Source organism: Electrona antarctica (assembly GCF_951216825.1).
Source record: "Electrona antarctica genome assembly, chromosome: 15".
Classification (NCBI taxonomy): Eukaryota; Metazoa; Chordata; class Actinopteri; order Myctophiformes; family Myctophidae; genus Electrona; species Electrona antarctica.
The window spans coordinates 15,098,198-15,112,595 of record NC_136796.1 but is presented as its reverse complement, the minus strand read 5'-3'; the positions used below and the strand labels follow the sequence as shown (position 1 = coordinate 15,112,595).

Sequence of the window (14,398 nt, the reverse complement as noted above, 5' to 3'; positions counted from 1 at the left end):
TTCCTGTCCATCTTCACTTGATACTATCAATAAAGGCATAAAAGCCAAAAACAAATCTTAAAAAAACTATGGTTAAAAACGTAGAGTCATGTGTGGCAGCCTGGTGGCCGGGCTGTGGAAACTGTCCCTTTTTATAGTCTGCTTGCTCGACATTTGATACTGCGGTATCACCAGCCTGATGATAGCAGCAGATTGTGGCTGCGGTCGTTAGTGTCTTTGAAACGTTTAGCCGTGGCTACGTACGGGGAGGGGAAAGGCCACCTCCGACGATGTGCTGGGCCATGTACACCATCCTCTGTAGCATCCTCTGTTGAACCAAGCAAAAAAGGAATTTTAGGTTTAGGGAGCGAGGTAGAGGGGCTCTCTACTCAGCTAGTTCTCCCCCGCCACATACTCCTCATGTCATGACTGATCTTCCACTTCATTCTTGCACTCCTACTTAGCGTGATGATTCTTTTGAGGTCAGAATATTGTAGTCCCAGAGGCTGTGTCTTCGCACATGTGAAGTTCCTCTGATATGATTCATTTGCGGTCTACAAGATACAAACGAGCCTGGGTGTGATTGGACGGTGGAACGTGTGTTGTGAATGGTTGTTTTTGGCAGACAATGTTAATGGTTTGGGTCTGGCTTTTGTCAGACAGTGACAGTGGCTGTTTCTTCCGGATAGCATGAATGGCTGTTTGTAATCAACTCAAAATGATCACCCCAACAGCCCAATCTGATCAACTGGTCGGTCAAAAAGGCATGGTTGCCCAACCCTGGTGTAAGGGGGGAGACACAGGAAGGATGCATTGTGGTGGGGTACAATCCCATGCCAACAGAGACTGGGGCCAGGCCATGACCAGTTGACCATCTGTAGATGCTGACTATGTTGCTTGAACAACATTTTATCAGATTTCATGAGGGTTTTTTCTCTGTACTAAATCATCTACACTTAAGTATTAATAATGAAAGTTAGTGATATGTTGTCCTTTCTAGTCTTTTCTGGGGTTGAATGAGTTTTATTGTAGTAGATTGTAGGTTGAATAAGATGACATTGGTGCGGTTTGGGATATGTAAAAGACCAACCACCAACAACCACCTTTGATGCGTGCCATTGAGCAATGTACATGTGCAATTTTTCTCCTCTGTACGCATTGGCATTGACCATTAGGATATGGCAGTCTTAGCAGTTTCACCACGGACGGTAATGTCCGTGGTGTTCTATTGGATCTGTTCGCGGTCACAGTCCCATGGCTCAGATGTAGGTAAAGATTAGTAAAGATTAATCGCAATGTGATCTTGTATATCCTACATTTTTGAAATGGGCTTAAGTGGTTAAAGTGGCGGAAAATGAATTGGTATTCATTAGGAGCAAGTTGAAGAGAGCGTGGGATGCAGAACAAAGGAACTACTCTTACATGGTCCCTTTCTGAATCCATGGAAATATTACTATCACTGAGATAAAAAGAAAGCACTTTAGCCTGCTTAATTGTCTGCAATTAAACTTGAGAATACATGCTTTGTACAACATGATGAGGATATCTGATGTAATTTCACATTTTCAACATTATGTTATGTAAGCCAATGCAACAGTAACTTCCCCCGGATCTCACTGTGTGTCTTTAATGTGGGTGTGAACAGACGCAGACACTCAGTAGAAAGAGAGACGGGGTGAGAGAGAGAGAGAGAGAGAGAGAGAGAGAGAGAGAGAGAGAGAGAGAGAGAGAGAGAGAGAGAGAGAGAGAGAGAGAGAGAGAGAGAGAGAGAGAGAGAGATTTGGCTACTGAGAAGCATTCCATACAACCCACAACAGTAAAACAACAACAAGTGAAGGGAGACTGACAAGGAACAGAGGGAAGTGAGGGACAGCGGGTGGATGGATGGATGAACGAGATGGATTGAGAACATAGGACAGGCGAGAGGTGGAGGGAGTAGGAGAAAGATGCAGATGTGCGATGCTTGTTGCCAGGGGCAGCGCATAAACACTGTCAAAAACATACCCTGTTGCCAGAGGAGTGACATCACCAGCAACCCCACAGCTGTGTCAGAGAGAGAGAGAGAGAGAGAGAGAGAGAGAGAGAGAGAGAGAGAGAGATGGAAAGAGACAGAACAGGTACAGAGATAGAACAGGAGCAAAGTGTTTCTCATATTTTATTTACCTGACATACAGACAAAATACACAATAAAAAAGTAACACAATTCAAACCATGAATGAATTACAAACCATATGTTTGGCAACTGGTTTTATGCTGGGACCTGGAATTTGCCTTGTCCTTTTCCCTGTCAAACAATCTTTTGAGTTAGATTGTTTGATAGGAACGTAGAACTCTAATAGCAGAATATTGTGTACTGTTTTACAGAGCTCATTGTTTTTGACACCAACTATGAGCTCTCTTTAACAAAGCGATTCTAAGTCCTGTGTTGCCAACAAACAAACTGACCTTGTTCTGAAGTGTCTTTTCTTCTTGTGTTGCCTGGTAACGACATTAGCTCCTTGGGCATTCAATTAGTTTCTATTTCTGAGTCTCCATTTCAATGGTGTATTACATGTATTCACATGGCAATGGATGTAGGCATCATGACACTGTCACATCCCCTGATGACCTTTCAAACTCCCATCACCAGGCAACCCTCACAGTAACCAGCTGTGAAATCATTAAGGCAGAAAAATGGTACCACGTCATGCTCCCCAAAGAGTAATTTAGTCACATTTAAAATGTGTACTTCAAGAAAGTATACATTGAAATTTAGAAACTTGAAATGTTTTGTGGGGGATTTTGTCAGCATCTAGCAGCTTATGAAATTATATTGAAATGAAAACAGAGGGCTAACACTGATGCAAACCTACAGTATATGACCTCTTACTTTATAATAGTAGACATCTAATCAATCAATAGATAAATGAAAGTTACATTTGTGTGTGATCTGTAAATTAATGGTATAAGGGATTAGGTCTTTAAAAAGTAAATGTTTTGAAGAATTAGATAAAACCTATATATCCTAGTTACAAATTGAAACACTTGTTTGTGTAAAAGGAAAACTTATTTGGCCAGTCCCAATCCCAAACAAACAGTAAGAGAAGAGAAGAGAAGGGAAGGGGAAGGGGAGGGGAGGGGAGGGGAGGGGAGGGGAGAGGAGGGGAGGGGAGGGAAGGAGAGGAGAGGAGAGGAGAGGAGAGGAGAGGAGAGGAGAGGAGAGGAGAGGAGAGGAGAGGAGAGGAGAGGAGAGGAGAGGAGAGGAGAGGACCTTTAATTAATCCCGCTGGGGAATTTCAGTAGGCCTACATAGATTATCTGTGGTTATTTTGACAGGCTGACCAATAAATCACGTTTACACTACAATGTGGCATTTACAGGCTTTTCGCGTGACATTGTAGATACCACTCAATAACATTTAAGCCCCAATTCTTTTTTTTAATAAATATATGTTTATTGGTAGCAGGTTTCAACAATTTAAGTTTAGTTTGAACATACCATTTTTTCCCCCATTTTCTCCCTCACCCCATCCCTCCCCCCTTATATTAATTTTAAAACAAAAATACCTGTGACCCACCCACTACTCAAACCTTGGAGAGCGTCCCTGAGCTTGTCTAGGTCAAAAGAGTTAGAGGTTTCGATAAATGAATAAAGCAGATCCGTATCTGCTACCCGCATTTAAAGGAATCACATTCGACTTGCCAATGTACAGTAGTTGGAGAACTTGGAACAATCCTGACTCAGATGTAGCCCTGTTTGGTTACTCCATTACCTTACAGGGTTTTAGGATAATTAACCAGTGAAACCCACCACCGGAGTTTCCAAGGGCTGTATTGATGGCCGACTCCTTTTTTTCTCCCTTTTCACCAAATCTCTTGAATATATAGCCGATCTACAATTGTAATAACTCCCTAATTGAAAGCCCATCCACTATTGAAACCATTATTGACAAACACCAGTCTTCAGTCAGAGGACAGGACACACATGCACGCACGACGCACGCACATGCACATTTACTTTTACATTTTTACATACTTTTATCAAAAATATCTATTTAATTACATTTCCCCAGGATCTAAATATTCCAGATGCTCTGCACATCTTTAGGAAATGTGTACCGTGGATATAAAAAAAAAAGTCTTGTCTAAGAAGCATGGCCTCATTGCAAGATGATGAAGTGTTTCTCTGTTATTGGAAGCCCTCCCCTGGGAGCTGTAAATGTGTTTGTTTCCCTCACTGTGATTCAACCCCGTTGAACCCCAGGCCGACAAACCATCTGACTGAACATTATTTCATGATGTGAGTTCGTAGAAGTGGGAGTGGGATTTAATTCGCTACTCACCCCCTCTGCTGGCAGCAAAGATAATTACGTTATACATGGCTACATCCCACATGAGCCCTAGGCCCCTAGCATCCCTGTTCTGGCCATATCGTAAATACAGGCCAACATCTGGCATTTGGCCTGTAGATCTGCTATATTCATCAAAGAGATTTGGTGTAGCGGGGGAAAAGGAGTAACCTGACTCCGCCAGATGGGGCAGCACTGTGTATGCCTTGATCCCGCCTCTAGCTGCCGCTGATTGGCCAGGCCGTTTTGTGGCCGGAGCATCAAGCCTGCCTGAGAGTTCCCAGATGGGAGCAGGAGGGGGGAACCCAGTGTACTCTCTGCTGCCCCATCTGGCGGAGTCAGGTTAGAAAAGGAGAGGACCAAGTATAGACCCCGCTCAATGAAATTAAATATATAGGTTTAAGTGGTTACTACTGTTTGCTGAGAATATGTGCTAATATCCCACGATGCAACAGTAACAGTAAAAGTGTAATCGATTGTGGTTATGCAAGGATTATGCTAATAGCATACAGGAGAAGCTCCAGGGGGCTTGTTTCCGTTGTGGTGTAATGCTTTATGGTGTCGTCCACTCACAGTTAACAGGTTTTGTATTTGAGTTGTACTTGAAATGTACTGTAATGGTGCAAACTGTTAATAAATCAATCAACCAATCAATGGTCCATTGCACTAAATTCATCAGAAGGTTAATCTATGTATATCCATGTCTTTTCAACAACCTCTGAAACAGTTATCAGTAATCTAATATAGATTTCTGATTACTGTTTCAGAGGTTGTTCAAAAGACATAGATATAGATTCTATGTCCATGTATTTTCAACAACCTCTGAAACAATGGCATCAAACAACAGATGCTCATATCAATCCATCTCTGTCTGTCTGTCTGTCTGTCTGTCTGTCTGTCTGTCTGTCTGTCTGTCTGTCTGTCTGTCTGTCTGTCTGTCTGTCTGTCTGTCTGTCTGTGTCTGCTCTGTGTCTGTGCCTCTGTCCGTCTTCTATGCGTTTTACAGAAAGAGAGTGACCAGCAGATCTCAGTGCAGGTGGAGGGCAGTCGGACCTCGTATACGCAGACCGGCCTGGCAGCGGGCCAAGAGTACAGCGGTACCCTCACAGGAGAGCTCGACGGCAGGATGGGTGAAGGCAACTCCGCAGACTTCATGACCCGTTGAGTTTCTTTCATTCACTTTTGTCCCTTTTTATTTATGTGGTGGAAAAGGTAGCCTACTCACATTTCTTGCTTAGGCAGAAGTATTAGTACTGCTATGTAGAAATACTCTGTTACAGGTAAAAGTCCAGAATTCAACTTTTTACTTTTGTAAAAGTACAAAAGTATTGGCATCAAAATGTACTCTACAAAAGTAGAAAGTACTCATTATGCAGAAAGTCCCATGATCTACATCGCAATGCATTGTGAGCTCGAAAATTGGAAATACTTCAGTAAAGTAAAGTAAAAATACCTCAAAATGTTTCAACCTATCATTTAATTGGTCCTCACTAATGTTTATGATAAAAAACATTTTTTTCTACTCAGTCTGTGTCTCATAGGAGGGCTGTGAGAGATTTAAAAATATATATATATTTAGATTTGTATTATCGTGAGAACGATCGATGGCTTCCATATATCACATTTCAACATTTCAGGAATAGAAAGCCTGCAGTTTCTATTAGCTTGGACCCCATCCATGATGTTGATTGTCAGTTGAAAGTGGTTCAAATTGAGTCTTTGGGGTTTCTACTCCACAACTTCCACTCTTGTCACCTCTTCCATCTGTTTAGGAGTGTTTGTTGTTGGGCAGTGGTTGTGTAACAGTTATAGCCAAGTTGATTTGCGATGGAAACATTGACAGTTCAAATCCCTGAACTTACTTCCTGGGAAACTCAGAGAAACGAGTCTCATCCTCCATTGGCTCGACTTAACTCTAAGCTTGGAATTCAGCTCAGGAGCCAACAGTACTAGAGTTGTTGCACTCTGTTGCTCCCAAATGCATGTGCGCATCTGTGTGTGTGTGTGTGTGTGCGTGCGTGTGTGTGTGTGTGTACCGCTGTTTGTGGAACTACACCCCTGGGCGTGTGTGACCTGATTAGCCAAATGAACCCTAGCATCCCTATTCTGGCGCAAACACTGGGCGAAAATCTACAAGCTCAGGCATTGTGGATAGGCTATTTTCAGCAAAGAGTTTTGGTGAAGAGGGAAACAAATTAAGTATAGAGCCCTGGGCCCCCCCCCCCCCAGTCAACTAAGTATAATAGGAATTAAGTAGATATGGGCTAAAAAGAGGCAGATCAATTTTTGCGTGTGTGTGCGTGTGCGTGCGTGCGTGCGTGCGTGCGTGCGTGCGTGCAACAATTATTATTTCAATCATTCATTCCTCGTATCTCCACTTTCGACCATTTTCTAGTAAGACATTTCGTAATGGTCACGTACGATTATTTCAAATAAATACCTGGCCTATCCTATAGCTATTTGCCTCAAATTCCCAGGCAGGGGAATTGAGGCAGATTCAGTTTAGAATTCCAGTCTATTCTGTGTCTGCCTGTCATTCTCGTACAGAAATATCCTTCTTCTCTTCCACCCAGTCATTTCCAGCCCCAGGAACCTTCAGGTCGTCAAGACAACCACCACTTCCGCAGTCGTCCAATGGGAGCAGTCGCAGGGCGAGATTGACAGGTACAGGTTGACGGTCTCGCCCAATGACGGAATTGGGAGTGGCCCGGAAATGACCCTCCCACCCGAGAGGACCTCTGCCCAGATCGATCAGTTGGAGGCGGGGCGTTTGTATAACATCATGCTGGTGGCAGAGAAGGGCCGTATGATAAGTGAACCTGCCACTACCCAAGCTACTCCAGGTGAGTTATATACCAATATATATGATATGAATAGTTACTAATATGAGAATATTATAGTTAAGAATTATCTATTGTTAAGGTCATTTAAATTTGTTTGCATATCTCTCCCAGATACACATCTGACACGTGCATACACACACACACACACACACACACACACACACACACACACACACACACACACACACACACACACACACACACACCCCGCCTGGTTGTCCCAGGTTCGATTCCAGGCCAGGCCAGCAATGTGTGGAAGTGTCCCTCCCTGAGCAAGACACTTAACCCCCCCCCCCCCAGGTAGCAGTCAGCTGGGTGAAACTGAAAAATGAATTTCCCCTACGTTAGCAAGTAGGTCTAATTATGTATTAGCACATTGTCCACTACAGTGCCCCCTGGTATATTTTGGGCCACTTCAGCAGAGTTGTTCACATGTTCACCGTGGCCTGGATCGCTGGCTTAGAGGTCCGGACACGTAGGTCCCCATTTTCCTGTTAATCTACTGTATGCTATATCAATAAAGGCAGAATCTAAAACATTAGTATCCACAAATATTTCACCCCTTCTCTCCCCAATTTAGTCATTATGCAAATTAATTCCTCCAACTGCTAGGAGTAAGTGTAGTGACAAATATCACCCTCTCCACCCAGCTTCCCTCTCCCGAACAACATCTATCTACCCACAAGTCACAACAATAATGTTAGAACTCACACAGAGACCCCTTTTCCACCGGTTGGTTCCCAATGGGAACCGGTTCAGTTCTTTTTGGTTTTTAGTCCATGAGCCAGAGCTCCAAAATTGGTGGGCAAACTATATTAAATTGTTTATATGATCAGTAAGTAAAAAAGTAATACATGATAACCCTTCCACAGTAGTAGCTTTTTCATATTTTCGATTATTTTGCATATTTTCCTACATAATGCCTCATTTGCATATTTAAAAATGTAAAATTTGTAAATTCAATAAATCATTGTTTTCGTGTAAGTACTCAATTGGGGAAGTTTAATGGTGATAACAATCTAATATAGGTATGGTTTTGCCCACTCAATTCATAATTAACGTTTCAATTTTGGAGCTCTGGCTCATGGACTAAAAACCAAAACGAACTGAACCGGTTCCCATTGGGAACCAACCGGTGGAAAAGGGGCCTCAGAGAGAAAAACATGTGAACACAGATAGAAAGAAAAGGTGAACTGTCTTTCAAATTACAATTGTCAATTTACTGTCAAATGGTCAAATGTGTGTTCCTCCGGTGTCTCCAACACACTCCCAGTTTTTCTACTGTCTTTATTATTAAAGGGGGTGTACGTGATCTTTCTTCAGTAAATAGGGATACCAATTTTATCCAATCAGGGGGGAGAAGTCATACAGGATAAACAAATGAAATTGGAAGTGATGACACAAAGCGACTAAGCGAGTATACAACATTTCAACTGGAACTATAAATGGAAGCTGACAAATGATCGTTATGGGGTTCTCTCTCATTCTGCTGTGTACCGTCCATCCTTCTGTCCATCCATCTTATGATCGAGATTTTTTTCAATCCAATTGGCTATGACTGTTTGCGGGTCCTTGATAGGCAACCCGGCCTGGCGGAGACCTGTGCTCCGAGCGAGGAGCAAACTTTTCTATATAGGCTACTGTATATATTTTTTTACAAACATGTATATCACTTACACTCCCTTTTAATAAAGAACAGATACAGAGGGAAGTGGCCTGTCTGCTTTGAAAAAAACAAATATATAATTACTGGTATAATTTAACCCATCTATCCGATATAAAATAAAAGGGAAAAACATCGAGGAAACAAATTGCGTTCCCTTCCTATGTGAGGCCAGCCTTTCCTTCCTGCTGCACAGTGTATCCCAGTGTGAGCTAATATGTACAGACACCTCATTAGTCACTGGAACACATTATATAAAACTTATTTTAACGAAGACAAATGTTGTGAAAGTTAACGATCTGAGGTGTGAACTTTACAAAAAACATACCAGAAGAAAGCTGAGCCCTTTCTCTCTATTCACAACAAGACATTATGTTCAATACTATATTGATCTATTTCTTATTGATATCATCTGATTTCTTTGTCCTGGAGAAGGTCATTATATTCTCTCCCCAACAGCCAGCCTTTGACCAGCTATCGATGATTTATCCTGCAAACTCCTCCTAAAATTGCACTTTCTTTGAAGAACAATAATTATCTTTTCACTTTTTTTGCAGGTATGGACACCAGTGACCTAAATTATTTATCTTCATTTAAATAATAACATGCTGTATCAAACTGAGAAAACAGGTTCACTAAAAGCCATTCAACAGTTTTATTGTGCATCTAACGATATTTATTTTCCTAATTAGAAAAAACAACACATTTTGATTCCACATGCTACTGTACCTCCATTTACACCTGTAGGGAAGATGTGGTCCCTGGTTACCACAGCAACCGTATCCACACAGGTGACGCTGGCGCCAGGACGAGACATCAACGACAAAGGTCAAAGGTCATTGCACGTGACACCTGGTGGTGACACGGCGCCCAGCCAAAAGGGGACAAGTGAAGACGCAAGTGGGCGAGATCCTGTGAATGTCAGACGTGCTGTCGTCGAACCCAGCGGGGCTGCCGCCAATGTGACGGCGAGAAGAAACATGTTCACTAGAAAGAAACCAATTGGCCCGGGCTTGTTCCGACTTAACGGAACCAGACTGGGACCTGGAGGGAGACAGTTTGGGCCGGGTCCTCTGAAAAAGCTTCCAGCCAGGAAACCATTAGTGGGGATAAAGGAAAGGACCCCACTAGACACTGAAAGCCGGAAACCACGATTGCCAACTACAGGAGACAAAGCGCTAGCGTTGACAATGAAACAGTCTGGCATAAAGACATCAAGCACTGAGAGAGAGGATAATGAAAATCCAACGATAAGACCAGCTGGGATCAATTCGGGAACTGGTGTTCAAAGCAGCACCTCAGAGCCAACAGTTAGTCATGATTCCACAGAGCAATCAGCAGAGGTTGGAATGAAAACCAGAGAAAGTGCAACGGGGACCGAAGCAAAGGGTGTGGTGCACCCCGTGTCATCAGAGCACAATGGGAGCGCTCATACCAATGGACAGTGTTTAAACAAAATTAAAGTGACACATTTCAAGCTGCCCCCCAAGGATAGAGTCAGCGGGGGTTGTGCGGATGGGGCATCGACTGAAGGTACCCCTACGCTTGACACACAGCCCAGTTCTTCTGAAATGGATGAAAGTAGTCTTAACATACCCGGAAAAGAGCATGACAAAGAGTCGACCTCAGGTTTGGAGCCCTTATCAGCTACAGGACGAGATCCTTTTCATCAACTCCTGGCAGACACCTTTGATGGTTTGAAGATTAAGACGTTCTCTGTGCATCTGTCTCAACCGACAGGCCTTAATTTGGATGCAGATACAATGAGGCAGCAGATAATAAAGGGGCTGACGCCATTATCATCATCAGCAGCTGCACCTTATTCATTATCATCTTCTTCACGGACATCATCATTGTTACCATCCTCTTTGTCACCAAACTCATTATCTTCTTCATTAACCTCATCATCATCTTCATCATCACCACCACCCTCATTAGCACCATTGTCATCCTCACCTTCATCAGCATTAACATCACTTTCTCCAACATCTTCTTTGTTAACTTCTCCATCATCATCATCATCATCATCATCATCATCATCATCATCATCATCACATGCCTCAGACATATCAGACATGGGGAATAAACCAAAGGTTGCCAAAATCACAAATGATGAAAGGATTACAGGTGGGGGGTCACTTGGAACCAAACAAAACCAAACGCACACACTTAGAGAAGGGGGTGTACCCCCATTCCGTCGCCTTCCTGCAAAAGGTGGCTATCCATATCGCCCACACCAAAATGTGTCACCTTTTCAAAACAGGACGCGGCCAAATTTAAGACATCGCCCCCGTCTCTTTCATCCCATAAATGCAGAAAGGAAAGACACAGATCACGTATCTTCTAGTGAATTACCATATACGTCTTCATCATCTTCCTCCAGTTCAAAAGAGTCCTTTACAGTTGATGATAGTGCACAAGAGAAGGAGACGAAAACAGATAGGTCAGGGGAAACAAGAGTTGTGTCACTTGGACGAAACCAGACGAAACCTTGGAGAGGAGGCTCAATCCGCCGTCCTCCACCAAATGGTGGGTACCCACATCGCCTTCAACCACATCTGCGACAGTTTCAAAACAGGACGCATACAAATTCGAGTATCCCAAATCGCACCCTGAAACCTGAAATTCCTGAGGCAGAGGCAGAGAGAAAAGAGATAACTTCAAGTGAATTACCCTCACCATCTTCCTCATCAGAAGAAGAATCGTTTTCAGTTATTGACAGTGAAAACTTGGAGCGTGCAAGCAGTGAAAGTGAAGGCCTGACGCCAGTTATGTCAATTGAGGCTAAACAGAACCAGACAACAACTCTGTCAGTAGGGTTGCCTCCAGTACACAGTTCTTCCTCTAAAGTTGGCTCTCATAGGAGACCACACCTAAACATTGGCTCTGTTCGGAACCGAACCCGTCCAAACTTCATCCCGTCATCACCCCCTCATCATCCCTCTTCACCTTTTAACCCTGAAATGGAGACGGAGAAAGGGCATGTGTCCTCCAGTGAGATAAATCAGACTGTGAGAATGAATGGAAAACCTCCATTCTACCGCCAACCCCCCAACGGTGCCTACCCAAAGCGTACGCATCCATACATGGCGCGTTTTCAGAACAGGACCCGACAAATCTTGAGGCCTCCTCATCACCCGCAGACAGGCCCGCTGGGTAAGCCTCTCCCACCTAGAAAGATCAATGGGGTCGATGGCATTACTCATGGTATTCAAACCACCACTGGAATCCAAAATAGCCATTCGCCAGAACCCGACTCTACACTTAGAATCCAAACTAACCAATCAGAAGCCCATGGAGTCCACACACCTAGTCACACTGTCCAAACTGTCCAGTCAAGAGTGCAGGACACTACTAATGTAATTCAAACCAACCAATTGGGAGGTGACGATGGTACAACTGAAATACAAACCACCCAATCGGGAGAAGCAGGTGCCAACCATGGAATCCAAATAACCCAGTCAGGCGAGACTAGGGAAACCAAACTTATAAAGGAGGGAACTATTCATAGTGACGGCATCACACACACTGGCTCTGGCCGTGACACTAGCACTGAGGGTGTGAGTGTGAACAAGCGTACTGGCAGTACAGCTCAACCCAAAACCAATGTCTCCCCTGATCCAATGAACCACAGAGCCTTGAAACCAGCCTCACCCTTGAAGAAAACAATTCTACCGGGGAGGAAAAGAACACAGGGTCACACCCAGATGAGAAACAACACTGCTATGAGCCAAGAGCGACAGGATTCTAAAATGCCTCATCCTGGAGGCCCAAAGGGCCAAGTGAGTGAAATCAAAGACTTGAGCAGGGGTGGATCCAGCACGTTACATGGTTCAGAAGATTTTCTTTCTGAAGACACTGCGGGGGAGCCTCTAGACTATGTGGGGGTGAGGAATGTTGGCTCAGATGGGTTCACGGTCGTCTGGGATGCGCCTGAGGGGAAGTACACAAACTTCATTGTGTCCAGGAAAGAGCAAGACCAGCCAAAGGGGCAGGAAAAACAAGGACAAGAGGGAAGCGACTCGGAGGACGATGGTGACGAGGAAGATGCAGGAAAAGGGAAGGCAGGAAAGAACGGTCTGAGGGAGGAAAATACGATGCCTATAAATGACAAACGGCCCACTGTTGGGGTCCACAGAAGCACAACAGCAGAGCCTTCTACGGGAATTGACAAAACCTTCACCAAAGTTGTTCCTGGTACTGCTCGTTCCTGCCAATTTGAGAATCTCCCTCCGCAGACCCCCTTCACCGTGACCCTACTAGGAAAGGGGCCCGGCCTTCTCTCCATGCTACACAAGCTTGTCATCAGCACAGGTACAAGACCCATGGACTGTAAAAACATCTTAACTCACTGCTTTTCATATTTACAATTTAGCCATTAAGCTGATGTCCAGAGTGAGCAGGTAAGGCTTCAGTATTGTTCAAGGGCATGATAGCTGTTATAGGAATCATAATTGCTTCTGTGCAAGGAAGGCAACAACATTATTTTTTTAATATCACACCACCAGATACACCACATGTAGTTTTCATCTATAGTCTTGGTGAACCAGTTGAATGCAGGTTTTCCCAAGGACCGTAGTTGAAAACCTGTGCTTTGAATTACACTTTAATGTCTCCCCTATACTGTGGTCTAAAAGCACAGTTATCTGTTAAAAGGTCCTGTTGTCTTAAGGGGCGAACTCACACTACTCACACAAATGCTGCTTCAATGTCCATCTGTCCATGTCCACCTCAAGAGCTGTGCTCTTGAAAACTGTAAATTCTTAAATTACAGTATCGGTGATCTCATTTAACACATGTTCTCATTTAATCAGCTCCTCATTGACACTGTAACATTTGTTTGTATGTTTGTTTGTTTGTTTCAATAAATTGTTGTGCTTGGCAAGGCTGATGGCTTTTTAATCTAAGCTATGTTCAAATTATATCCTGCTTTGATCTGTTGCTTTGATTATGCATGTTTTCATTCTAGCCAAGCATACACCGCCCAAATCCGAGATGGGGTGGATTCATTGAACTTAGCTGGTGTCGTGTTTGGCTGGAAAGAAAACCTGCATACGCTGAACTCCTTCATGATACATGAATACCACTGGTACCAACACAGTCATCTAAAAGTACTGTATACCTGTACTAGCAGTTATTTGTTGTCTCAATCCTGTGTTTTACATTTATTCTTGAATCCTTGTGAATCCATGACCTAGCCTTCTGAGTCCTGACTATCATGGAGCAACAATCATAATATTAATTCATCCATCCATCCATCCATCCATCCATCCATCCATCCATCCATCCATCCATCCATTCATTCATTCATCCATCCATCCATCCATCCATCCATCCATCCATTCATTCATTCATTCATTCATTCATTCATTCATTCAACCAACCATTCTGTGACCTGATGTCGTGAACCAAATTTAAGCAAACATTTATCAGATGTTTGGTGAATGAAAAGATGATATAGCCAAAGATAAGATGAGACAAAACAAAACATATTTACCCAAACATGAAAAAATGCCAAATGATTATTTATTCAAATTCAAATCTCTGTTGGATGCTGGCTCAGTTTTGGAGATTGACATCAAATCA

General features: G+C 43.3%; 1 protein-coding gene across 1 annotated transcript in view; it reads left to right on the top strand.

The window, feature by feature from the left end:
* tnxbb (tenascin XBb) overlaps positions 1-14,398 on the top strand; it is a 36,525-nt gene that overhangs the window by 12,911 nt on the left and 9,216 nt on the right. The window contains exons 6-8 of the mRNA XM_079521964.1: positions 5,313-5,466; positions 6,880-7,149; positions 9,560-13,126. Coding sequence (XP_079378090.1) covers positions 5,313-5,466; positions 6,880-7,149; positions 9,560-13,126 — 3,991 coding nt within the window. The remainder of the gene's footprint in view (positions 1-5,312; positions 5,467-6,879; positions 7,150-9,559; positions 13,127-14,398) is intronic.